Genomic DNA, 27154 nt, shown 5'->3' on the forward strand with positions numbered 1-27154 from the left:
CTCTAGCATGGTTTTGTTGCCACATGACATTAAAGATAGATTATGAATGTCCAGTTGAACATCTCTGGATGAGTTACCGGGGTATGAAGACAGAGTACCTGCTAACAGCTATCGAAAAATTTATGAATATCTCATTTGAAGCACCAGCCAAAAATGAAGTCTGCACTGGGATAAGACACTACAGAACTTCATAAGGTTCACCAGTCCCATTGGATAGAGAGAAAATAAACATCATTATTTAAGACTGGGGAAAAATAAAGCTGAAACTGAATAGAACACAGATGATAATTAAGTGATCAAGTTGAAAATAATCTCAGTATCTAAAATGTTCACAACAGAAACCCAAAAAAGGTTGAGCAGGGGATCTCTATATACTGTATATACTTTTCTCTAAATGTTGGACAACAGTCAAAGCTTTCAGCTCATTACAGGAAACCCCCCTGCTACCACATCCGGCCTGACATGTGGGCAGCTAGAGTGAAATACAAACTTAAGTATCCAGAAAGAGCCCCCTAACAAGGCTGATACAAGGCCTCTTGTGACCAGAGGCCATAATGGTTTTGCCACTGCTGCTGACTATACATGCCTTCCTACTATGGAATTGGCCTATCTTCAGTGATAGAAATGAAAAGAAAAGCTCTCATCAGGCCTGAGTCCTTCCTAGGAAAAGTGGTGATAGCATTTGGCTAGAGACAGCATAAGATTCTGAGTGTTTCTGCTTCTAATTTCCAATCCATCTGTGCTTAAGCGTGATATCACGGTGTCTCTGATTTAATTCTTCACCAGAGTTTACTTGGAAATTAATTTTGATGAAGAAAGAGCAAGTTAGAGTTAACCCTTTAATTTTTTTAAATGTTTATTTATTTTTGGAGAGACAGAGTGCGAGGAGGAGAGGGGCAGATAGAGAGGGAGACACAATCCAAAGCAGGTTCCAGGCTCTGAGCTGTCAGCCCAGAGCTGGACACGAGGCTCAAACCCATGAACTGCGAGATCATGACCTGAGCCAAAGTCCGATGCTCGACCAACTGAGCCACACAGGCGCCCCATCAGTTAACTCTTGAACAACATGTGTTTGAACTGCACTGGTCCACTTACCAAACCACTTGGATTGGTTTTTCAATAAATACAATGCAATGCTGTAAATATATTTTCTCTTCCTTGTGATTGTCTTAATAACATCTTTTCTCTAGCTTACTTTACTGTAAGAATATAGTATATAATGCATATAACATACAAAATATGTGTTAATCAACTGTTTCTGTTATCAGTAAGACTAGTAGTAGTTAAGTTTTGGGTAAGTCCAAGGTCATATGCAGACGTTTTCCTGAGTGGGGAGGAGAGCTGATGACTCCAACCCCCACACTGTTCAAGGCCAACTGTATTTCCTTCTCAAACATAGTCACCATGAATGTAATGCTTGCAACAGAGGATGTGATCTGGAGGAAGTAGTTAAAAAGGCAAATCTCTAGACTTCATGAAGGTTACTCCATGCACATTCTCCAAGTTTAATTATTAAGACATGACTATTACCCAGCCACTACAGGGTCATCCATTTCGGCTCGCTGTCTTCAAGGATCCTAAAATATGAATCTGGTTTTATACATACAGGTATAACCCCATGAACCACACTTGCTATTAATAATGTGAAAAACATTTGATTTTCTAGTAGCATCGCATATGTCGAACAGATTATGACTACGATTTCAGAACTGTGTGTCAAGATTCTCTGAGGCACCTTAGCAAACTCACAGGGGCACGGTGAATGTTTTTAAAAACTCGAGAAATAGCAATATTCGGCACCCATAGGACTTCATATGAACAACTAGCTCAAGGTAGTTCACAGTCTTAACATTAGATACTGAAATACTCTTTTTGATGATGTCAGATACTTGCAAATCTGGGGTTTTGGCAGTTGCTATGATGGAAAGCAAGTACCATGGGAAACATCAATGTAAAAAAAGAAGTGAGGATGGCGACATCCAATCAGATTCTAACATATGAAAAATCATGCACTCTTGATAGGCATGTGCATCCCATTAGTAAGTAAAGTGGTTTTTTAAGAATAAAATGAAAATACCATTTTTTGCTTTCAATTCATGTTTTTTTTTTTGTTTTTTTAATGCAGCTACTGAGTTTAGAGCATCAATGTTTAAGATTTTTGGACCTAATTCCTTCATATAGAGATTTGTTAGGCATTTCCTTTGGCTTAGGGGTGCCATGAACAAAATGATTGCAACACTAAAGGTTTCGTGAACCAGGAAATTTGAGAACCTCTGGACTATGTGTAAATTGCATGCCTGGATCTGGGCAGTCCCCATCATGTAAGTCAGTATATCCTGCTGATGTCAGACACGCCTCCTTCTCAATCTCTTCGGCTTTTCATTGTGATCATTACAATGAATTATCTTGTTATGAATGTTATGAAATCACATTTAACTTTCAGAGAAAATTAAATATAATTTTAGAACTTTTCAATAAAGAATAGGCCTATTAATAAAAGAAGAATTCTTACCAGGCCTGGAAGTTCACAGCATTTGTCTTTATTGGCCCATGATGTGGAACAAATAATATCAAACATCTGTAACTGGAACTGCAATTTAAAATGAAATTGTCATTTAATTAAAAATAGACACACTGTGCCTAGAATTATGATTTCATATTCTGCATCACATAATAGAACACTGATATGTTTGTAACGTAACATTACAGTAAATAAATAAGAAAGTCATTCCAAAATATAAAACTTTGTTCCTCGAGCACACAGTGACTTAAGATTTCATGTATAATTAATCCATCAAAAATTCCCTTATTTATCACAACTTCACCTCTCATTTCTGCCCAAAGAAGCTTAGTACCTCAGTTAAATGTCAGCCAGTACTGTCCTCATGGTTACAAGCAGTGTCTCTGTAATCCTACAACATTCCACATGTTTCTTTCACAGCATATCACCCACCATACAGTATGATTATTTATATTAGCTCCTCCTTAGACTGTGAGCGTTTCAAGGAACAGAGAACCACTAATTCATCTTTGTGTCCCCATAATAATATGTGATATGTAGTAGGTATTCACAAAGCCTTGTCAAATGAATTCTGACTTCAATCACTTATGCATACATTCAACCGATTTTTCTTTAGTGTATAATGCAAACCAGATACTACATCAACCTTTAGAATATGAAAATGAACAAAATCAAAATCTTGCCCTCAAAGATCTTACTGGGAGTGACAGGTAGGCACAGGAATACTGTATACAACATTGTAAATGTCATGACAAATTCACAAATGGAATTGTGAGAATCCGTGCTAAGTCTATTTTTATGTAAGCCATTGATCATGCCATAAATATTTAGTCTCGTTCTACTCATGTATGTTGGTGAAACTCAGTGTTCATTTTGAAATATACAGAAATATCACTATAACATTATTGAGGGCTAACATTAGCTTCATGACCTAATCATTTCTAATATATTTCTTCCCATATTATTTTCAAGTATTAGAAGTGTCACCAATTACAGAGCTGGGAGAAGGGTGAAATCTTTTCATTTTACATCTATAACCTTCCTTGAGGGAGTGGTGTTTTCAGCAAGTTCTAGAAACTCTTTTGGTGCCTTATTTTCTCCCAAGGAATACTACTTGTCTCTGTCAGGGGTCCTCTGGATGAGAATGAGAATGCCCGAGAAGACAGTACTCCTGAAATAGGTTGTTAACAATGCATACAGCATCGCAGAAGAGCCTGCTCTGACAGTACAGAAAATAAAATCAGGCTTTCTTTTGTAATATGAAAGAATTGTGCTTTGCTGTAAATATCCTTTCCCAAGAGTTTTGCAAGATTAATAAAATAAAGCTTAAATATTGAAAGCACATTCATGAATCAAAGCATCACAGGGTTTTTGTTTGTTTGTTTCTATATACAACTGTTGAGTTGTTTGAAGAAATATGTGCATGGCTCACTGCTCATTTTTCTCCATATTAAAAAAAATTCCCAATGGGTATGATATCTGAGTCTGTGGAGGGCAACCATACAGCAAAATAATGATCATTTAACAATTAGGCTTTTCAAATTATGGAAAGAGCCTAAATGTCCATCAACTGATGAATGGATAAAGAAATTGTGGTTCATATACACAATGGAATACTACTTGGCAATGAGAAAGAATGAAATATGGCCTTTTGTAGCAACGCGGATGGAACTGGAGAGTGCGATGCTAAGTGAAATAAGTCATACAGAGAAAGACAGATACCACATGTTTTCACTCTTATGTGGTTCCTGAGAAACTTAACAGAAGACCATGGGGGAGGGGATGGAAAAAAAACAGTTAAGAGAGGGAGGGAGCCAAACCACAAGAGACTCTTAAAAACTGAGAATAAACTGAGGGTTGATGGGGGTTGGGAGGGAAGGGATGGTGGGTGATGGACATTGAGGAGGGCACCTGTTGGGATGAGCACTGGGTGTTGTATGACAACCAATTTGACAATAAATTTCACGTTTAAAAAAAATTAGGCTTTTAAGATTTTCAAGCCAAGAAAAAATAGGTTTTTAAAACTAAAACATTTTTAAGGAACACGGATGCTGATTTTTTATGATTAATAGCAACAAAGAGATTTCAAGGACCATAGACGTTAGGAGGCTATGGAGCTAAACTGCCTGGGTGTAGTCCTTGAATCGCTCACAAAGTCATTTTGAATGATGATGTAATGTGTTCAAGTCTCAAGTTCCCTCATCTGTAAAGTTAATGTAATAATAGTAGCTCTTTAATTATAGCTAGACATTAGTGTAATAATAATAATAGATATAACAATAAAGTGAGTTCCCACCATCAGTGCAGCCACTTTGGAAAATGATATGGAGGTTCCTCAAAAATTAAAAATAGAGCTACCTTATGACTCAGCAATTGCACTGCTAGGTATTTATTCAAAGAATACAAAAATTTTGATTTGAAGGGGCACATGCACCCCATTGTTTATAGCACTACTATCAACAATAGCCAAATTATGGAAAGAGCCCAAATTTCCATTGACTAATGAATGGATAAAGTAGATATGGTGTATAATAAACAAGGGAATATTACTCGGCGATCAAAAAGAATGAAATCTTGCCATTTGCAACAACATGGATAGATCTAGAGTGTATTATGCTAAGCAAAATAAGTCAGTCAGAGAAAGACAAATATCCTAGGATTTCACTCATAAGTGAAATTTAAGAAACAAAACGGATGAACATAAGCGAAGGGAAGCAAAAATAATATAAAACAGAGAGGGAGATAAACCATAAGAGACTCTTAAAGACAGAGAACAAACTGGGTTGCTGGAGGGGTGGTGGGTGGGGGATTGGCTAAATGGATGATGGGTATTGAAGAGGGCACTTGTTGGGATGAGCACTGGGTGTTATATGTAAGTGATGAATTACTAAATTCTATTCTTGAAATCATCATTACACTGTATGTTCACTAACTTAGATTTAAATAAAATTGAAAAAAAAACAATAACATGAGTTAATGTAGTGAAATATTTATAACAGTGCCTAGAATACAGTCATTATAAAAAATACATATTATTTTAATGAAGCATGTACAGCCCTTTCATAACTGAATTATTTAAGGTTTAGGAGTCTATCATACAAAGGCCAAAAGAATGGAATCAAAATGAAAGTGGTATTATCAAGGACAGAAATATAACAGTAGTCTGTTTCCACATTAATCATATCTGTTTAACACTTTGGTTGAGAAAAATCTAAGCAAATAATGACAATAGCAGTGGACATTTGCTGAAAACCTACTATGTGCCAGGCACTATCCTAAGGAATTTGCATGTATCTTTTTTTTTTATTTTAAATTTTTTTTTAACGTTTATTTATTTTTGAGACACAGAGAGACAGAGCATGAACAGAGGAGGGGCAGAGAGAGAGGGAGACACAGAATCAGAAGCAGGCTCCAGGCTCTGAGCCATCAGCCCAGAGCCCGACGCGGGGCTCGAACTCACGGACCACAAGATCGTGACCTGGGCTGAAGTCGGACGTCTAACCGACTGAGCCACCCAGGCGCCCCTGCATGTATCTTTTAATCCTCAGCTCACCACTGTGAGGTATAATAGCAATGCCAACCCCATTCTGCTGATCAGGACCTGGGAAGAAAGAGCCTAAGAAACGTAAGCACGAGCTGAAAGCAGAGTTCTGGTTGGGATGTGAACAGCACATTTCATTTTCTTGTGCTTCATTTTGCAGTGAAAGGATCTTTGGTCTCATGTTTAAAATGCAGACACCCCAGCCTAACTTTACAATGCTATTTGTCTGGGGCATTTATTAAATGGACCCCATTATGACAGTATTAGATTCAGTTCAGTCTGTTAGTCATTCATCCATTAAGAAATTCCCCATTTCTGAATAGAGCCCACAGTGTAAAAGCTTTTTAGTGAATGGAAAGATGTAAGTAAAAGAAAGAAGGGTCATGAACCCCAGTAAGGACCAGGCCTTCTTGATGTTTTTCAAATAAACATTCACTACCTAATCACCTTTAACAGGATGATGTCTACAAACAAAGCTTTGGCTAACCTTCTGTCCCATTGAGCTATTGGGATCCTTAGGAGTTTATTTTATTTATTCAAGGGGTTGAATGCCTACTAAGTGCTGAATGAAGCCAATACTATCATTTGTGGAATGCTGTGGGCTGTCTTTTCTTTTTCAAGTTTGATGAAGTCAGCAGCCTTTTTTTGTGAGTACAACAAATTTATTCATAATTGTTTTGTATTTGTAATTGCTTGGATTCCTCAGCCTTTATTTAGGGACTTCTTTTCCAAGGCACATTTCTGAAGATTGATTTAAAGAAAAACCCTCTGAATTTTATTCCAAAAGCAATGACATACATATTTGTAGAAATTGTGTAGGGAACAGTACAAACATAGTATGTCAAAAGATCTTATATTTGAGTGCCTGAAAATACAAGACAATGTGGTTCAAAATCAATCACACTTTAAGCAACTAACGCAAGAGTCAGCCTCTTTTTGCTTTTGTAACTAACTGAACATTATAAAAAATATATGTGTGAAAAAAGAGAGAAAAGAGACAGGGGTGCATAAGCTCCTACTTTCATTTGTTGTAATACCTTCCAGGGGAATGCTTAGTCAATTACAAATGCTCTTTTTTCATTATTGGACATTTTGGTCTGGGTGTAACACAAAAGGCAAGTCATTTGGGGTCAAAAGTTAACACGAAAATGAGAATAAAATATTTCTCATCGGTTGAGTCATTGTGATGTGAATGGGAATGAAAATGTAGCCTGGCTCAACTTTCCACTGATAACCAGATTTTATCCTCTGATTTTTCTCCAGCATTGCATAACTAAGCTTATGACTTGAAGTCAAGCTGTACCTGAAATTATACAAATACTTAGAGAGATTTACATTTCACAGGAATACTAGGGAAAGAGCAACTGAGGACCTCAGTCATCTTCTGCTTTAAGCTGGTGTTTAACTTTTACAGACTCCATCTCAAAGCTAAGATTTATTAAGCACTGACCCCTTCTCAGCTATTGAGCATGGTTGTCTTACTTGGTCTCAGTCAATTTATTGAATTTAAGGGAAACCATAATGGCACTAATTAAATGAGGAGATGAAAATTACCAGCTGTTGTACCTATTGGTTGTAATTAAAATGTTTAGGTGTAGGCATCCCTTTGGGAGGACATCTTGACTGCATTTACTTTCAGGGTCAGAATTTAAATAATGATGAGTCTTTGAATATGTTGGTGAACAGACAGGGCATAGGCACAGACCAGACTCCCTCCTATGCTTTAAATTCTATAAGAATCAGTCTGACCCAGTGATAGAGAGCTTACCAAGGCAGGCAGGTAATCTTGGGCAAGTCACATACAGTCTCATATCTTGCTTTCCTCACTTTTTGAAAGGGGATCCCTCTCTAACTTCTTGAAGTCTCAGTTTCTGAATCTATAAAGTGGGTATAATATAAGGATCTCTTCCTACAGTTATTGGAGGATTAAACAAGATAATCTCAGAAAAGCACACACTGCCTGGTCCATAGTAGGCATGCAATAAATATGAGCTACTATTATTTTAAGGATTAAAATACATAATTCATATGAAAACATGATCATTTTCTTGTAATTTAAAAACACTTGTTTCGGGGTGCCTGGGTGGCTCAGTTAGTTAAGCGTCCATCTTTGGCTCAGGTCATGATCTCACGGTGAGTTCAAGTCCTGCATCAGGCTCTGTGCTGACAGCTCAGAGCCTGGAGCCTGCTTCGGATTCTGTGTCTCCCGCTCTGTCTGCCCCTCCCCCACTCACACTCGGTCTCTCTCTCTCTCTCTCTCTCTCTTTCAAAAATAAATACACATTAAAAAAATAAAACACTTGTTTCTATACCATCATTGACTAGTCTACTGTTGATTCCCACATAAAAGCTTTAACTCAGTAAATTATGTTATAAAAAAACTCCATAACATAACTTGTACTCGTGTTTATTTATATAGCAGAGGACTAAAGAAATGTCAATTGGATAGTTATATGTGTTAGATTTGGAAAGGGGGCAAGAAAGGCACAAAGAACATGATCACATGCCAGGAAGCTGAAAATATTTCTAGGATCATCTGGCAGCATTATAATTTTATCAGGTATCAAAAAAGAAGAAACTTCTTAGGAGAGAGAACAGGAAGGAGAAGCACAGTTGTTAGGTTTCTTCCCACATGTGTTTTGACAGCTTAGTTAAGCCAGCTTCTTAGCTTAGTCCCACTAGGAACTATAAAATCTCACATTACTGAACACAAGCTGTTTTTATTACGAATGTGAGCAATTTTAATACAGTAGTTACTGTATCCCTAAATCCACTCATCTCTCTTCCACTCAACTTTGGTTTAAGAAGAATCTATTTTCTTTAAAGACTGAATATTATAGTTTTCCCATCATCTGGCATTTTTTGAATCACTGCGGAATTTGCTAGCGAATGCTGGCCTATAAACTACTCATCTCTCTTATATGACAATTACTCCACCTGGAATAATCCAGTACTTGCACATTACGTGTTCCCTTTTGCTGAGTACTGGGGTACAGATATCTATCAAAATTATGTTACTAATTTGTGACTTCTAAGTTGAAAGCTGCAGACTGAAACCTCTTTTTGCTTTGCACTGAAACAATGAAGTAATCACCCAAAAGAACAAGTGAGTTTCCGATCACATTCTTGAGATCGAATCTAATATTATCCATTTCAACGTAATCAAATTCTTTAATAAGTGGGCACACTGAAAATCTATTTAGTGATCCTTTGTACACTTCCAGATTCTAACAAAAGCCACAACTTTTTCCTTGGGAGCCTTACAAAGAACTCTTTAATTATTGACTTCTATAAATTCCCCTTTGTCTGCTACTGGCTGGAAGTTACCACAGAGGGTGCTCTGTTTAATTGCTTTTCTTTCGTGCCCAAAAGTAAAGATTTATTGCCCGTAGATTTAAAACCTACAGGCACGTTTGCTTTCAGAAATAAATTCTTTGATATATAATTGGTCATATACTTGGAGTACAATTATTACAGAGAGCTTAATTTGAAATGTAATTATTGTAATTATAATTATAAAACTGTAATTGTAAAATACAAATTAGAAGAAGGTAGGATATATATATAACTGGACTACCGTCAATGCCACATATGGAATACAATATATACGAAACAACATTTTAAGAAAAGACACGATACAATTCAAATAGATGACATTCTACTTAATGTCTATCAAGTATGTCTTGAGAGCTTACTCCTTTGATCCGAATTTATTAGATACTGTGATGTGGGGTAGAAGGTGGTAGTTGTAAATGAAGACCATGGCATGGTATCTCTTTTAAGGGATTTATACTCTGGCTAGAGGGGCAAAGTGTAGATAAATAGAAGTACAAGAACATAATAGATAGCTACAAATAACTGAGTGTTAAACAAGCACTAGAGGTTTAGAAAAGGCAAGGTGGAGGAGGTAATATTGACATTAATAATAACTACCACTCTTCATTGAATGGTACTATGTGTCAGGGATTTTATATGCATTATTTCTAAAATGAAAAAAAAATAATAATATACTAAGTGACTTGGGTCCAGAATCTCAAACAGCTAGCATTGTTTCTCTTTCTTAAATTGCAGTCTATTCGTTCACCCATCCAAGCATCTATCTATAGACATCCATTTATCCCCACAAGATATCCTTAGTTTGCTAATTATGGAGTCTTATAAATTCTGGAGTGTGCTATCAAAAGGTATCTTCTATGAAGCAGAAGATGGTGTGTTTCTTAATCAGTATGAAATACAAAACATTAAGAGTTGATAATTCCTCAATATAATATAAACGTTCTTGTTTTTATGGTAAAAAACACCTGTATTTAGATTTAGCCAGCTGGACTCAGTTTAGATGTTCCCAATTTTGTTGGCAACATTGAAAGCATTATAATCAGGAGTCATTCAAACATATGCTTTCTTCTCTCCATTGGACCTGATCAGGGTGTCGACTTTGGCCAAGACAATGCCATATAGCTTCTTCAGTCTGTTTGATCTGGTGCTTGTTGGCCTTGATGTCCACAATGAACACAAGTGTGTTGTTGACTTTTATTTTCTTGATAGCTGACTTGGTGGTCAGGGGGAACTTGAGGATGGCATATTGGTCAAGCCTGTTTCTCCTGGGGGCACTCTTTTGAGGATATTTGGGCTGCCTTTGGAGACACAATGTCTTGGACCCTCAGAAGGTTAGGAAGTGTGTGTGTATGTGTGTGGATGTGTTTGTGGATGCCTTTCAGCACTGCTTTCTTGCCCCTCAAAGCCTTTGTTTTGACTTCGGCTTTGGGAGGAGCACGGGGCTTCCTTCTTCACTTTAGGCACTATCCTTGCAAAAGGTTATAATGTAAATATACTTTTTAAAAATTTATTTACTTAAATTCAAGTCAGTTAACATACAGTGTAGTAATGGTTTCAAGAGTAGAACCCAGTGATTCATCACTTACATATGACACCCAGTGCTCATCCCAACAAGTGCCCTCCTTACTGCCCATCAATATGGAGGTTCCTCAAAAAATTAAAAATAGAATTACCCTATGACCCAACAATTGCACTAATGTAAGCATTCTTAAAAGTCCCTTACCATAACCGAAAATAAGAGAGCCTTCCATAGCTTTCATAGTCTCTCTCTCTGAACATCTAATCCATGCTTCTCCAAAGGAAAGTAGAAACAAAAGTATTTTTAAAGACACATCAACACTAATTGTTAAGCTAATCAGCACACATCTCTCAAGGTCTGAAAGCATTAAGGTTTCCCTATATACACAAAGATTTCCCTTGTATTGTTACAAAGAGAAATGCCACTAAATAGCGAAGTGTCCGGGAGGAAATCACTTGACCACTCTGAAACTGTTTTGAACAGAACTGCTTTGAAGGGTGGGGACACCTGTTCCTCCATGTCCTCTCTCCCCTTCAATTAGCATGAGACTGTTTTAATCTTATTTATTTATTTGACATACTAGAAGATTTCATTTGTATAAAGTGATCTTCAGCTTAGAAAGACTTTGAAAACCATCAAGGCATTCTCCAGTTCCATATTGCTGGCTAGTTCTACAAATCTAGAAAGCGGAAGACAATAATAGTGACTCATAATTAACTTGATTATTCTGTTACATAGAAATGTTCATTAAAATAGTTGGAATTGCTTCCAAGAATAAAATGCCTTCTAGGCTAATTGGTTCTAATTATTGAATGACTCAAATGAGAGAATGTCGCTAATTGGCTGTGAACACAAGGTGTAAAAACAAAAGCTTATGTACACTATTCTTTTTTGTGGGTAGTGAAAGAAAGGAATGTGATTTCTTTGCCAATTGGAAGTCTCCTAGTCTTAAATTCTATGCTATATGATGAAAATATATTGTCTTAAAATGATTTGTTACTTAAATAACTTAATGATTAAAGGGTAAACTTCACATTACCAATAATAAAAATCTCATTTAAAAATGCCCAAATCTAACCCAAATGAGAAATTTACACAAATCTCCTGTGTATTATAGTCATATATTTTGTACGAATTTATATTTGCTTATTTAGAGGTCTGATTTACAGTTTCGATTCTCATTAACAAACCATTTATGCCATAAACCATTTGATGAATATTTTACCATATGCATTTTAAAATGCCTTTAGAAAACACACTAGTCTAATTCCTGGAACATTATCCTTATTACAATATAGCAGAGGTTTACTGCCAAGAACTTTGAATGTATATTTTCATTCATTTAAAGAGGCTGTTATCTATTTACCCAACCATCCATCTATCCATCCATCCATCCATCCATCCATTCTCTTACCAAATTTCCCCCCTGGAAAACCCTTGTTTTCCCCCTATAACAGCACAGCTTCACTTGTTTATCCACTTACTGGTGCAGAATTTCCATTTGGTCCCCTTGATCTGACCATTCTTCCCAGGACTTCAACACCATCCAACGTGATATTAGCTGAGGCATTTATTGCCTTCTCAGCCACGTGCTTGCAGTCAATAACCACTTGGACCAAAGTCTTGCTGACAACAATGTGTATCTGGGTAAAAGTAAAGATGTTTCAGGAGGTAAGAGGCAGGAAGAAATATCAAGCAAACTTACATAACTGCATGATTCATCACTAAAAAGTAGGAAAGGGAAGGGAAGGAATTCTGGCACTATGCATTTTGCTACAAGAGAAAGGTTCTACTTTTACTACCACCATGACTGTCCCACATTCAGGTAGCACTTCTATCTTTATTTAATTAACATTTTCTTTCAAAATGACTTCAAAAGCGTTCCCAATCTAGTGTTTCTTTAAAGCAGCAATATCCTGGGGTGCCTGGGAACCTGCTTCAGATTCTGTGCCTCCCTCTCTCTCTGCCTTTCCCCACTCATGCTCTGTTTCTCTCTCTCCCTCTCTCTCTCTCTCTCTCTCTCCCTCAGAAATAAAATAAACATTAAAAAATTTTAAAAACATGTTTAAAGCAGCAATATCCTGAAATGACAGGATGGGTGCACTAGTTATACCTTTTCTGAATGCACGTGGAAATGACCATGAAAATATTAAAATAAAAAATGCTAACTGATTTACCAGCAAAAGTTATCTATGGTACCTTCCAGTTGTTCACAAACCTCATTTTCATAATACTTATTTAATTTAAGATGAAGAGAGGAGGAGATCTAGAATCTAAAGAGGAAGGAGGAATTCTTTCTGGTGACTCCAGGACCAAAAGAAATAAAGCCTTTTGGCTTAATGTGTGGCTCAATTTTCTCAAAGTGAAATTTCTAGAATTTTCAGGTCTATAGCAATATATTCAGGAGTGTATACATTCTTTGTGAGGATTTGTAAAAATGTGTGTTATCTTTTTAATTTTTGAGAGAGAGAGAGAGAGAGAGAGAGAGAGAGAGAGCAAGCAGGGGAGGAACAGAGAGAGGGGGAGACACAGAATCCAAAGCAGCAGTCTCAGGAACCCCCGGCCATGTGGTTTTTAATACTCACGGATCTCACATGCTTTCATCTCCCGTATAATTTTTCTTGACCGCTTTGCAATGGACTCTGCTTAACCAAGAACGAATCATACCCAGAGGAATGTGGTGAGTAAATGACAATAAATCCAAAGAGATGCTAATGGAACTATTTTGAATCATGAACTAATAAATCTCTACCTGTATCTCATGTTTTTAAGATACTTTACTTCTGGTTGTACAGTTCTTTTAAACATAAAGTTTTTTGTATGCAACTGTTTTTGTGCAAAGACGATTAAGAACGTTGGTATGCAGTTGTTCTTATGCAGCTATGGTAGTTGAAACTCCAAAAAGTAGCAAAGTTGTGTCAGTTAGGACTTGACCATGATCTAGGTCAGGAGACAGAAGCCAAGAGGAAGACTGCTTGCAACATCCCTTCCTTCACTGAACACACAAGAAGGAGGGTCAAGAGGCAAGGCTTTTTGCAGCACCACCTCTAAATGCTGCTCTCCCTGTGGTCTTGGCAGACTGCATTCCTTCACAGCCCAGAGATCAGTGGGGTCATTTGCTAAGCACAAAGGAAACAGTAAATGTGGGATGTACTCTTGCAACCCCAAAAGTAAGTGTTTCAGAGATACGAAGTGGTAAGGGGCAGAGTTCTATCACAAATACCAGGTAGAAATGAGAACTACAGTCAGTCAGGTTTTACAAAATTCTTCCTCACAATAACTTTTATAATGGTAGTGAGGGGTTATCTGTGTATGTGTAAAAATATCAGTACAAACTATCTTCACGTTTTAACAAGATTTAGCTGACTGGGTTTTCATCTACACTGGTGGCTGGGTAGACCAGCAATCCTCTCCACATCACACATCATGTAGCAAATTAACAACTGTCCTCCTAGTAATATAGTACCCTGTAATTGTTCCTCTAAGTGTGAGCCTGGACCACTTTTTGGGTACCTGATAAAAATGCACAGCTTGGGGTCGCATCTTAGAACTACCAAACCAGAATAAGCCCACAGATAATTCTTACTCCAATGAAAATATGAGATCTAAAGCTCCGTGGGATTTTTTTTTTTTTTTACACTTCTCTGCTGCTTGGTCCACAACAAATAGAATAAAGAATATATGTCTCTGTTGCTTTGCACACAGCAAACAAAGAAAATATGTGTACAAAGCATTACTCACCTTGTGAAAGCTGCCATGGAAAATTTTCCTAATTTCAGGTCCTTCAAAAGTAACTGTTTGAAAATCCCCACTGTAGTCATAGTTGAAATATGTTAAGGTTTTACCACCATCTAATGAAAGAAAAATAAAGTTTAGAATGTATTATAATGGGTAAATAATTTTTCTAAAATTCAAGTTGCCTGGGTGGCTCAGTCAGTTAAGCATCCTACTTTGGCTCAGGTCATGATCTTGTGGTTGGTGGGTTCAAGCCCCACGTCGGGCTCTGTGCTAACAGCTCAGAGCCTGGAGCCTGCCTCAGATTCTGTGTCTCCCTCTCTGCTACTCCCCCACTCACACTCTGTCTCTCTCTCAAAAATAAGTAATGAAATAAACACATAAAAAATTTTTTTAAAACTTTTTACAAAAAATTCAAGACTGAAAATAATGCATCCTTTGTTTTGAGGCTATATTTAAAAAAAATTTTTTAATGCTTATTTATTTTTGAGAGAGAGACAGACAGACAAACAGAGCATGAGCAGGAGTGGAGAAGGAGGAGAGAGAGAGGGAGATACAGAATCTGAAGCAGGCTCCAGGCTCTGAGCTGTCAGCACAGAGCCCGACGCAGGACTTGAACACATAAACTGTGAGATCACAACCTGAGCCCAAACGGAGGCACCCAGGCGTCCCTTAAGGCTGTGTTTAGAACAGAGTGATGAGTAAGTACGGAAATGATCTATAGTCCTTGGGTTGCCCCAGGCTTTCAGCTGGCCAGTTAACCATGTGGTGATGATGGTGAGGCTGGGCCCCTACATATACTCTTCCTCTGTACTTTCTTCCCTGTACTTTCATCCCCAACACCTTGCTCAGAGACGGTTGTCTGAAGCTGGGACTAGAGGCGGACAAAAAGGGAGAATAAAGCTAATCATATCTTAAGACCTAGAAACCAGACCCTTTGCTGTATTGACCCACTGGAGCAACCAGCTTTTCTAGGACATGCAATTTATACTGTTCCAGAAGAGTGATATTCCAGTATGCCTTTTATTATGAACAAACTAAATCCACAAACAAATGAAATCTTCCTAATCTTCAGGATTTCATGTTACAAGGAATACTATATTACAAAAAATTTAAAAAGGCATTTTTTTTCACTAATTAATTCCTAGGTTACACGGTAATTATTCATTGTGATATCAAAGGGAATGAGCTAGTCTTAATCATTTTGAGAGATTTCTTGATTTTTAAGTTTCATGTGCATAGGGAGCTAATTATTTATACCCCTTTAATCTACGGCTTTCCCTTAGTTTCAGTATGCATGCAAAATGCTTTCACAATATCCTATTTGGCTGTGAGTTAGCACCTAACAATAGCCACCAAATTTTGGTTCCTAGCTTGATTGGAATCCTAAACTACAAACGTCTTTAGAAAACTTAGTGACATTAACCGAAAACCTGATGATCCTCTTAAATGATCATCATGGGTGACATCCAAGAGCATGTGATTGAGAAGCTTCTTTCACTGGCTCCCCTCAACTTTCTAACCTCCAAACAATGGGATGCCCCTGTCTTCAGACCTCTTCTCTTCCCACTCACTCTCTAGATGATCTCACACAGTATCATGGCTTATATGCCACACATATACAACTTGCAAATTTATATCCCCATCCCAGAATTCTTCCCCAAATATGTTGCTGCAAATCTGGCATTTTTTCTGGGATATGAAATAGGCACTGTGATATATATTTGGTCATTCAGATGAACAAATAAGTATTTCTCATATGTATTTGGTCTTGGTCCATGGTGCCTGGCTCACAGCTCCTAAAGCACTTGGAATTTTCTGTGATAAGAGCTACAAAGATGTCTTTTGTTACATTAATGAGGTAACTTTTGGAAAGCCCTTAGGCAACCTAAGGATGGAGGGCTGATTGCCAAGAGAACCAATCCTGTGATTACAGTTGGAACCTTCAATCCCACTTCTTCTCCCACCTCTTGGGAGTGGAGAGTTGCTAGAAATTGAGTTCAATTGCCAATGGCCAATGATTTAATAAATCACGCCTGTTTAATGAAACCTCATAAAAACCCAAACAACAGGGTTCAGAGAGCTTTTAGGTTGCTGACTACATGGAGACCAGGGAAAGTGGCATGCCTGGAGAGGGCAGAGACCCTCTGTGCCTTTTCCCACATACCTGGCCGTATGCATCTGTTTCACCTGGCTGTCTCTGAGCTATATCGTTTCATAATAAAGCAGTAATCTAGCAGGCAAAATGTTTCTCTGAGTTCCATGAGCCACTCTAGCAAATTAATCAAATCCAAGGACAAGCTCGTGGGATTGATTGATTTTCTTTGGGCAGGGGGCGGGGGGCATGTTGTGGGAAAACTTCTGATTTGTAGCCAACCAGAAACACAGGTAACAGCCTGGCTTGCAACTGGAGTCTGAAAGAGGGGTGGCAGGATACAGTCTTATGGGACTGAACCGTTAACCTACGGAATCTGATGCTATGTCTGGGTTGACAGTATTAGAATTGAGCTGAATTCTCAGACATCCTGCTGGTATCTGAGAACTGTTTGATGTTGTGTGCAAAACTCTCCACCCTCCCGACACCCCTCCCACACACACACTGGAAATGGGTCAAGAAACCCCAAAAGAATCTTCCACTTATCATATCCATGTACAAAAAATGATTCTGGTTTCTCCCCTCCCACTGGCCTTCCCCATTCCCCCACCATCAACTTTGCTCTTCCTAAAATCTTTACTATCTCAGTAATTGTCTCTCTCTCTCTACCTTGCCCACTACCGAATCCCAGAGCCTAGCACTGGCACATAGTAGAAATTCAATGAATGTTTGTTGAAAGAATGAGTGGATCAGTGAATGAATCAACTGGCACATAATTTGTTGTCAGTATTTACTCAGGGTTTAAGATAAATGAGTTACTCTACAATATATAATTGACCCTTGAATAATGTGAGGGTTAGGGCCACCAACACCCCAAGTAGCAGAAAATCTACATGTAACTTTTGACTCCCCCGAACTTCACTACACATGGCCTACTGTTGGCCAGAAGCCTTACTTCTAACACAAACAGTCCATCAACACATATTCTGTATGTTCTAGGTATTATATATTGTATTCCTACAATAAAGGAAGCTAGAGAAAATAAAATGTTATGAAGAAAATTATAAGGAAGAGAAAATGTACTTACAATATTGCGCTACATTTACCAAAAAATATCCTTGTGGAAGTGGACTCAGGCAGTTCAAACCCATGCTCTTCAAGGCCAATCGTACACAAAACAGGCAAGACAGCATGGTATGTTATACACAGTACTCACACATGTGGGTGCAAATATGTAAATAGATACACTTACTATCCAAAATGACTCCAACCAATGGGTCAGAATTTTTATTTAAAATCTCCCAAAGAGCAAATGGCTCTTCTGGAGTGTCAGGAAGAATCCGGAATAGAAAACTCATTGTGTAGTCAGAGGGCAATCCTTCTGGATGCAAATACCTGAAAATGGGAAAAAAACATTTATTGCATTCCTTTAAAAAAAGTTATGTATCTGATTATAAAAGCAAATACACTTAAAACATGTAGGAAAAACAGAAAAAAAAAAAACCAGATCACCATTAATCCCATGGAGGTGACCACTGTTTTGATGCGGTACATTTCCCTCCAGTTTTTAAAGAATGTCTGTAAGTATTTCTCCAATCTATATAATGCTACCCCTTCTTTCTTCTTAGCAGCAATTACTACACCGTTCGTATTTCCTTCAATTTTTTTTTTTTTAAAGTATGATGTTTAACGTCTGTACAATCTTTTCTTGTCTGGCTGTTCTGTAATTTATCTAACTGGTCACTTCTTATCAAACATTTAAGTCATTTCAAAAGTTTTGGTATTGTAAATAATGTTTATGTACAGACTTTTTATTTATTTATTTTTCATTTTATTTAAGTCCAAGTTAGTTATCATATCATGTAATAATGGTTTCAGGAGTAGAATTCGGTGATTCATCACTTACATATAACACCTAGTGCTCATCTCAACTACAGTCGTTTTATAAAGACATTTGCACTTTCTACTGTAAGTTGTAGTTAGTTGCATTCTTGTGCATGCTTCGTGCTGGGATGTACCATTCCAGATCTACCTTCAAGAATTGAGAATATGTAACTCCTGCTTCTGGGAGTGATGTGTGTAGACAACTCTCAAATACCAACTTGCTTCTAAAATTGCCTCAGCAGAAGAAAAGCCTCCCCCAAAGTCATGCCAATTTTTTTTGGCAGCTGTTTCAATAGCTGGTGTTTGAGGGCATATGAAGACCAGAGCCTCTCATTCCAATCGAGGTAGCTCCATTTTCAGAACTCCTGTATGTGGAGCAACTTAGAGTCTCACTGATATTGCTTCATAGCTTCATTTCCCTCTTTTGTCTCATCTCACCTCTTTCTGTTCCCTTGCAGGAGAGTATACCCACGTCAACTTCCTTGCATACTTGTCTCCACCTCTGGATCTGCCTCCAGGAAACCACACCTGCAACACCAGCTTATCTCTCTCTAACAATTAAGTGGATCTCTTATATATTTTAAACTTTTTCCTTGAAGCAACAAATATAGCCCTTTCCACATGTAGGAGCCCCATAACGGTGGATAAATTTGAGAATATGGGAATTTAGCATGAATTTGAAAATGAAAGTTTGATCTGAATAAATAAAAATGTTTCATTTCATTCATTTTGTTTATATATTAGTTCATTCATTCATCTAACATTTATTGTGTGCCTACTATGTGCCAGACATTGTAATAGGCACTTAAGCTATGTCAATGAATAAAACCAACAATATTCCTCTCTTTGTAGAAACATTAAATTCCAGCAGCATGGATTAAACAGTGTATTAGAAGGCAAACATGTCATACAAAAAACAAAACAAGAACAATAGAGCCGTTTAATAGGGATTGAGAATGCTGGAATGTACTATTTTGCAATGTTAATTGAAGTCCTCACTGCCGGTTTCACTTCAAAGCCTCAATGAGAAGGTTACATTTGAGCAAAGGTTCATTGAAAAGGTTATATCTGAAGAAAAACTCAAAGACAAAGGCATCCACCTAGTACAAAGACACCAAAATGGAGTGTGCCTTATGTGTCTGGAGAATGGACTGAAGGAGACAGGTAGAAGGAAGTAAAGTCAAAGAGGTGATAGGTACCCAAATAAGGTTGAGCCAGATGGGCCATTCAAGAGCTTTGACTTTTTTTTTTAAATTTTTTTTTTTAACGTTTATTTATTTTTGAGACAGAGAGAGACAGAGCATGAATGGGGGAGGGACAGAGAGAGAGGGAGACACAAAATGGGAAGCAGGCTCCAGGCTCTGAGCCATCAGCCCAGAGCCCGACGCGGGGCTCGAACCCACGGACCATGAGATCGTGACCTGAGCTGAAGTCGGACGCTTAACCGACTGAGCCACCCAGGCGCCCCAAGAGCTTTGACTTTTAATTCAAGGGGAATGGAGAATCAATTTCAGATTTTGGAATGGCATGATTTACATTTTAAAAGAATCACTCTGACTGCTTCTTGGGGAATAGACTCTGGGAAAGCAAAGGTAGAAGCAGGAAGCATTAAAAGCCTGCTTCAGTGATCTAGGGAAGAGATGACAGTACCTCATATGGGGTGAAGGCAATGGAGGTGATAAGAAGGCACAGACAATAGGATTCCTCGGTAGAATGGATATAGAGCATGAGAGCAAGTGTCAAATATTTTGCATGAGAAACTAATTAGATGTAGTTGTCATTAAGATGAAAAAGGTAATAAGTGAAGCTGGTTCTGGAGTGAGGGTCAGGGATGTGGTCTTGAACATGCAAAGTTTGAAATGCCCATTTAGATATCCAAGCAAGATGTCTAGTACACCATTACACACACAGGTCTAAATTAGGGAAATAGGTCTAGACTGGAAATACAAACTTAGGAGTCATTGGCATATAAACAATGCTGAATACTATTCAAAAGATCATCAGGGTATAGACAGGGAAAACAAGGGTCCAGGCCTAATCCCTCCAACACGAAGAAGTGGAGGCAAGAAGAGGCAGCACTGAAATGGAACAGCCAGTAATGTAGACAGAAGCTCAAGAGGGTGTGTCCCAGAAGTCCAATGGGGAGAGTGAAACCTGGAGGAGGAAGTGAGAAATTGTCAAATGCTGGTGACAGGTGGAGTGAGATGAGGGCTGGGAGCCATTGAATGGATTTAGCAACTGGACAGCATTGCCCACTGGATGAGCCATTTCAGTGGGGCAGAGGATCTTCCCTTTGACAATTCTCATTTTTGGCTAGGCTTCCAGGAAGAACTTTTCAAATATCCATTTTAATATTCATTCCTAGGGGCTCCTGGGTGGCTCAGTCGGTTGAGCATCCGACTTCGGCTCAGGTCATGACCTCACGGTTCGTGAGTTCAAGCCCCTCATCGGGCCCTGGGCTGACAGCTCAGAGCCTGGAGCCTGCTTCAGATTCTGGGTCTCCCTCTCTCTCTCTCTGCCCCTTCCCCACTTGTGCTCTGTTTCTCTCTGTCTCTCAAAAATAAATAAATGTAAAAACAAATTTAATATTCATTCCTAGACTACTTAAAAAAAGAAAACAAAAAACGAAAACCACATATATTCTATAGGTCAAAGGCATTTATAACAATTTTCTAGAAAATGAAGCTATACTTTTAACAGTAAATAGTTTAAATTACTAATAGAGATCTCATTTCAAATATTATTCCCCCAAATGAAACACAACACAATAATTTGGATACTACTGTAATAGGCTAGAATTTAATAAATAATATTTTGAAGAAGATGGAAAAGCAACTTGTGGATAAATTGGATAGATGAGTTTAATACTCTAATACGTTCTCTCCCATTTTTTCATGCACACGCGTGCACTACATCAAAATCTGGACTTTGAAAATGTTTCACATTACAATACCGAAGGCATTTGGAGACAAAAACAAATGTTGATTTGGAATGTAAAATATCCAACATCTTGAGAGATGATTCCTTGAACCAGGAATTCCCAACCTGCAATCTCAAGTACCCCCAGAGTTTGCAGAATTGCTATAAATGGGCAAGAATCCATAGGTGCATCACAAACTGTAAAGCAAGTAGATGATGTGATTTTTACATAATCCCGACACTACTTTTCAACTATATGGAGTTGCTGTTGTGATCTCTCAAAGATTAAAAATCAGCTGAATTCACGGCACTGGCATGAAATGGTTCAGGGTGTGGGCCCTGGGGCCTGATTAATCGCCAAGTGCAAATCCCAGTATTTTCAGTAAACAAACCATGTGATCTCATTCAAGTCTTTTAGCTTCGTTGTGCTTCAGTTTTATTATTTGCAGAATTGAGACAATAACTGAATCTAATCCATAGAAATGTTTGGAGCTTTGAGTGAGTTAATATACATAATCACTTAGAACGATGCCTGGTATACAGCAGCACTAGGTAAGTGTAAACTATCTATATACATTTCCTCAGACTAACAGATATTAAAATTCAACCAGCATTATGCATGAGTCTGAGGTTTCTAAACAAAGCAATCTGAACATCACCTGTTTTTATCATCATGGAAAATCCTACTGGGAACTATTATAGCGTATTTCAAGTTGACACAATTTTCACATTGAGCTATAGTAACAAATGATTGGCTTTAACATCTTGCAATGGAAACGTACTTGGTTGGCTGGGAAACCAAGGCATCTTTATGAATTCGGTAACAGGGATACACATTGAAGGTACCAGGCTCCATAGAAACCCCTTCCACAGATGAAAAATCCTTTTCAACCAAACCAAACATTTCCATCATCTTAAATCCTAAAAAGAGAGAGAAAGAAAGAAAAACACAGGCATTTAAGGATTTTAAATTTCAAAATTAGTCTATGAAAAAATTCTGGACCCCGAATGAGAGCTAATGTATTTGCTTTTGGAAAAACTGTGATAATGCATACCTGCAAGATCAATGCCATCCTTGAACACCAGTGGGCAGGCTAGGAAACGAAACAAACAATATAAAACACTAATTTAGATATTTTCCAAACATATTCTTTCCCCATCCTGAGAACAGGAAGCTAACATAATCTTTGCGGAAGTCAACTGTGAAGGGAATCCAAACCAGATGTGGCTATGGTTTTCTGTGGATTCCTAAAGACTGAAATGCTCTCGCTTGGCCCATTACAACCAAAAGGACAAGGCTTCCTTCTCCTCTCACGCGTCTATTAAAATCTATGGTGGTCTCTTGAGAGCACGTGTTGAGAGAAGTCTCACTTCTAATGTGCTACCCTGATGAGCAGTCTTAATACATTTGAAACCATTTGCTGCAGCTTTTAAGCAGGGCTGTTTTTAGGCACAGACTCTCCCCTCATTAGGAAAAGTCTTTACCTAAAACCCGAAAACAGGGAGAGGGGAGGTTTACTTCCCAATGCTCAAAACCACAAAACTTCATGTCCGCATAATAAACAGCTTGCGAGTCAATACCCTTTCCTTGGATCAAGACAGGACTCATGATTTAACCGGTATTAAATATTTCAACCATTAAGCAACATGAGTGAAGTACAAATTCCAAAGAACTAACTTGCTGATGCGGTTTCACAGACAAAAGTAATCAACTCATCTTCAATTTTCTTAAAGGCGTCAAAGTCATCCACGAAGAAGACATGCCGTGAGCTGGGCTTGCTGCCAATGCTAACCAGCTCTGAGTAATCCGCATCGGCCACACCAACAGCAAAGATGCTGTAGCCTGGGGAAGGGGAAGGGATTTCGATTACTTCAAACTGTACAAGATACAAATAATGCAATACAAGACACGTTCCAATATTTAAAATGTGTTTATGAAGGAGGCCGGGTGGGGGGTGGAAAAGTCATTTTCCACAGTCCACCAGAATTCTGCATGCACATATTTCACTATATGATAATGACTCCATCATCCCTGAGGCAGTTTTCCATTTTAAAGAAACCCAGGGTGGTCAATGCCCCAATTAGTGCTTGAGACGATATCGTTGCCATTGGAGGAACATCTTTATTCTACATATATATAATAATTATTTTAAGATTTATGGGATGAAATGGAGTTGAAACAGAGAAACTTTATCTTAGTTTTCTTTTTTCCATGTAAAAGCCCAGATATTAGTAGGTTTAGCAGCCTGAAATGGGTCATGCTTCAATGCAAATAAATATTAACCTACTATTTGCCAGGCATGTCTTAAATAATGTAATCTTCAGGGCGCCTGGGTGGCTCAGTCGGTTAAGCGTCCTACTTCAGCTCAAGTCATGATCTCATGGTTTGTTAGTTTGAGCCCCACATTGGGCTCTGTGCTGACAGCTCAGAGCCTGGAGCCTGCTTTGGGTTCTGTGTCTCCCTCTCTCTCTGCCCCTCCCCGGCTCATGCTCTGTCTCTGTCTCTCTTTCTCTCTCTCTCAAAAATAAATATTAAAAAAGAAATTTAAAAAAATAATGTAATCTTCATGATAATCCAAGGAGAATTTCCATTTTACAGATGAGGAGGCTTGAGGAGTTCCTGTGATCAGGGTCCCTCCCTGGCCCTTTATAATGGGCCTTTTCACAGTAATGCACTTAATTGCTATAATTTCTTATATAGGGTGTCCTGTATGTAAATAAAGTATTAGTGAAAATACAGCAAAATAATAGATTTATAACCTGGAAAGTTTTTAAAAACTACATTGTCCAGTTAACATTAAGAAAGGTTTAGATTAAATATTAAGAAAGATTTAGAAACATTAAAGTCATTCCGATGTAGCCTATAAATGACGATGTAGCCAACATGACTGGTGGCCACTACTATTTATCTGTGTAAAACTTACCATTTGATTGCATCTCCCCAGAGATTTTGTTCACATCATCTTGTGACCTGCCATCAGTTATGACCACGATGACCTTTGGGATGCCTCTCCTGGTACCTGACTCTGCAGTAAACAGACTATCTCGGACATGCTTGATTGCTTTTCCTGAAACAAAGGAAGACAACAGTTCAATTTTATTCCTTCCCACTTTTGTTTTACTGGGGAGGGAAGGGTTGGAAGGAAATTCTTAGATGAGTGAAAAATCTTTTTCAAAAAAATCTTTATTACTATGCCTCCAAAATTGTCATATCAGTAATTACTAGTAATTAATTACTTTGGGTCTTTGCTGAGTTTTTGTTGTTGTTGTTGTTGTTGTTCTTACCTGTTTTGGTATTTCCTCCTTTGTATGAAATATGTTTAATTGCATCAAGAAGGGTCTCTTTGGTTTGGTAGGCATTTAGTTTAAATTCTGTTCTGGGGTCATCAGTGAACTGAACGATTGCAACCTGGAGAGAGAAGATGTATTTGTTTTCACATATATAAAGAACTTTCCCTGGGCCAAAGAGCACACACAATGGCATGATTCACCTATAATTTTAATTTCCTTTTTAACCCAAACACAATTTCCTTGGCTTAAAATTTTACACAGGTTACATACCAAATCTGACAACACATTAAAGAGCATGTTTGTTCTCTAAGTATTTTTCAAGAAGCAGTTTTTTTAAGTTTATTTATTTATTTTGAGAGAGAGAAAGAGAGAAAGAGTGGGGGAAGGGCATAGAGAAGGAGAGAGAGAATCCCAAGCAGGCTCCACGCTGTCAGCGCTGAGCCCTACACAGGGTTCAAGCCCACGAATTGTGAGATCATGACCTGAGCTGAAATCAATAATCAGACACTTTACAACTGAGCCACCCAGACGCCCCAGGAAACAGTCTATTTTGTTTTATTTTATTTTATTATTATTTTTTTAAATTTAAATCCAAGTTAGTTAACATATAGTGTAATAATGATTTCAGGAATAGAATTTAGTGATTCATCACTTACATGTAACACCCAGTGCTCATCCCAAGAAGTGCCCTTCTTAATGCCCATCACCCATTAGCTCATCCCCCCACCCACCTCCCCTCCATCAACCCTCAGTTTGTTCTCTGTATTTAAGAGTCTTTTATGGTTTGTTTCCTCTCTGTCTTTATCTTATTTTTCCTTCCCTTCCCCTATGTTCATATGTTTTGTTTCTTAAATTCCACACATGCGTGAAATCTTAGATTTGTCTTTCTCTGACTGACTTATTTCACTTAGTATAATACACTCTAATCTAGTTCCATCCATGTTGTTGCAAATGGCAAGATTTCATTCTTTTTTGATCACCGAGTAATATTCCATGGAAGCAATTTATTTTATTTTATTTTTAAATTTTTTAATGTTTATTTATTTTTCAGAGGGAGACAGACTGTCAGCAGGGGAGGGGCAGAGAGAGAGGGAGATACAGAATCTGATGCAGGCTCCAGGCTCTGAGCTGTCAGCACAGATCCTGACATGGGGTTTGAACTCCAGAGCTGTGAGAGCATTACCTGAGCCAAAGTCAGATGCTTAACTGACTGAGCCAACCAGGCGCCCTGTGGAAGCAGTTAATCTTTTAAAATCTCCCTTGGGCTCACAAAACTCTCTCTATAGTATGTAGGCCTTTTGCTATGTCATTTGACAGATGGAAAAAAAGCACCCCTGTAATTGGACAAATGTCAGATAATTGGAGGTGGATTATTTACAAGGCTTTCCTCATGAAGCAAACCTGTAAAGTAATTACTACTCTTCAACTGTTTTACACACGAGGAGATGGAGGCACTCAAAGCCCCTTACCTTACCCCAAATCCCAAAAGTGGCCACTGGCAGAACCCACAGTCAAAGCCAGATAAATCCTACTTCAAAATCTGTGTTCTTAAACACTGCAGTAAAACCTCCCTGGCTTCATTTCTTACAGTTTGCTTTTATTCCGGTGGAACTCTGGAGCCATTTTTAATTTATTGGGGTTTTGTTTGTTTTTCAGAATGATGATGGAGGGAGTAAATACAGCATCTTCAAAGTGCTTTCTTTGATCGTGTGAGACTTCAGTTGCCACCAGCTTATCAAGGTCCACAGCCGAGGAGGCCACCATCTCTAGAGAACTGGCCCTGTCTCTGCTTTTCCCAACAAGTTTCTTCTTCCCCGAAATGCCTCAGCACTTTATCTATTTCTCTCTTATGTTCCCCTTACATCCCACGTTCCTCAGGCATTCCTTCATAATCTATTCCAAATCTGTTCCTATCCATGCATCTCCTTGCTACCACCCACCCCCAGGCCTTCCTCATCTCTGCGCTGGACCATGAGAGCAGCATCCCAAATGGTCTTGCCGCTTCCACTCTTACTCTTACCCATGTGACTATTCCCTCCACAAAAGCCAAAAATGACCTTTTTTGAAAAACCACACCGGGGGGGGGGGGGGGGGAGGCACCTGGGTGGCTCAGTCAGTTGAGCATCTGGCTTTGGCTCAGGTAATGATCTCATGGTTGGTGAGTTCGAGCCCTGCGTCGGGCCCTGTGCTGACAGCTCAGAGCCTGGAGCCTGCTGTGGATTCTGTGTCTCTCTCTCTGCCCCTCCCCTGCTCGTGCTCTTCCCTATCTCTCGAAAGTAAATAAACATTTAAAAAAAAAAAAAAGCACATCGG

At 38.3% G+C, this 27154-nt stretch overlaps 1 protein-coding gene across 5 annotated transcripts in view; it reads right to left on the reverse strand.

Annotated features, from left to right (window-relative positions):
• Positions 1–27154, reverse strand: part of COL14A1 (collagen type XIV alpha 1 chain) — a 210291-nt gene that overhangs the window by 66904 nt on the left and 116233 nt on the right. For all 5 annotated transcript variants that reach the window (XM_027063985.2, XM_027063987.2, XM_015085660.3 and 2 more), the window contains exons 27-35: positions 24836–24959; positions 24475–24618; positions 23229–23393; positions 22606–22644; positions 22333–22471; positions 18000–18142; positions 14659–14768; positions 12402–12560; positions 2513–2590 (exon numbers count right to left, since the gene is read on the reverse strand). In XM_027063985.2, coding sequence (XP_026919786.2) covers positions 2513–2590; positions 12402–12560; positions 14659–14768; positions 18000–18142; positions 22333–22471; positions 22606–22644; positions 23229–23393; positions 24475–24618; positions 24836–24959 — 1101 coding nt within the window. The remainder of the gene's footprint in view (positions 1–2512; positions 2591–12401; positions 12561–14658; positions 14769–17999; positions 18143–22332; positions 22472–22605; positions 22645–23228; positions 23394–24474; positions 24619–24835; positions 24960–27154) is intronic.

Source organism: Acinonyx jubatus, chromosome F2 (genome assembly GCF_027475565.1).
Source record: "Acinonyx jubatus isolate Ajub_Pintada_27869175 chromosome F2, VMU_Ajub_asm_v1.0, whole genome shotgun sequence".
Taxonomy (NCBI): domain Eukaryota; kingdom Metazoa; phylum Chordata; class Mammalia; order Carnivora; family Felidae; genus Acinonyx; species Acinonyx jubatus.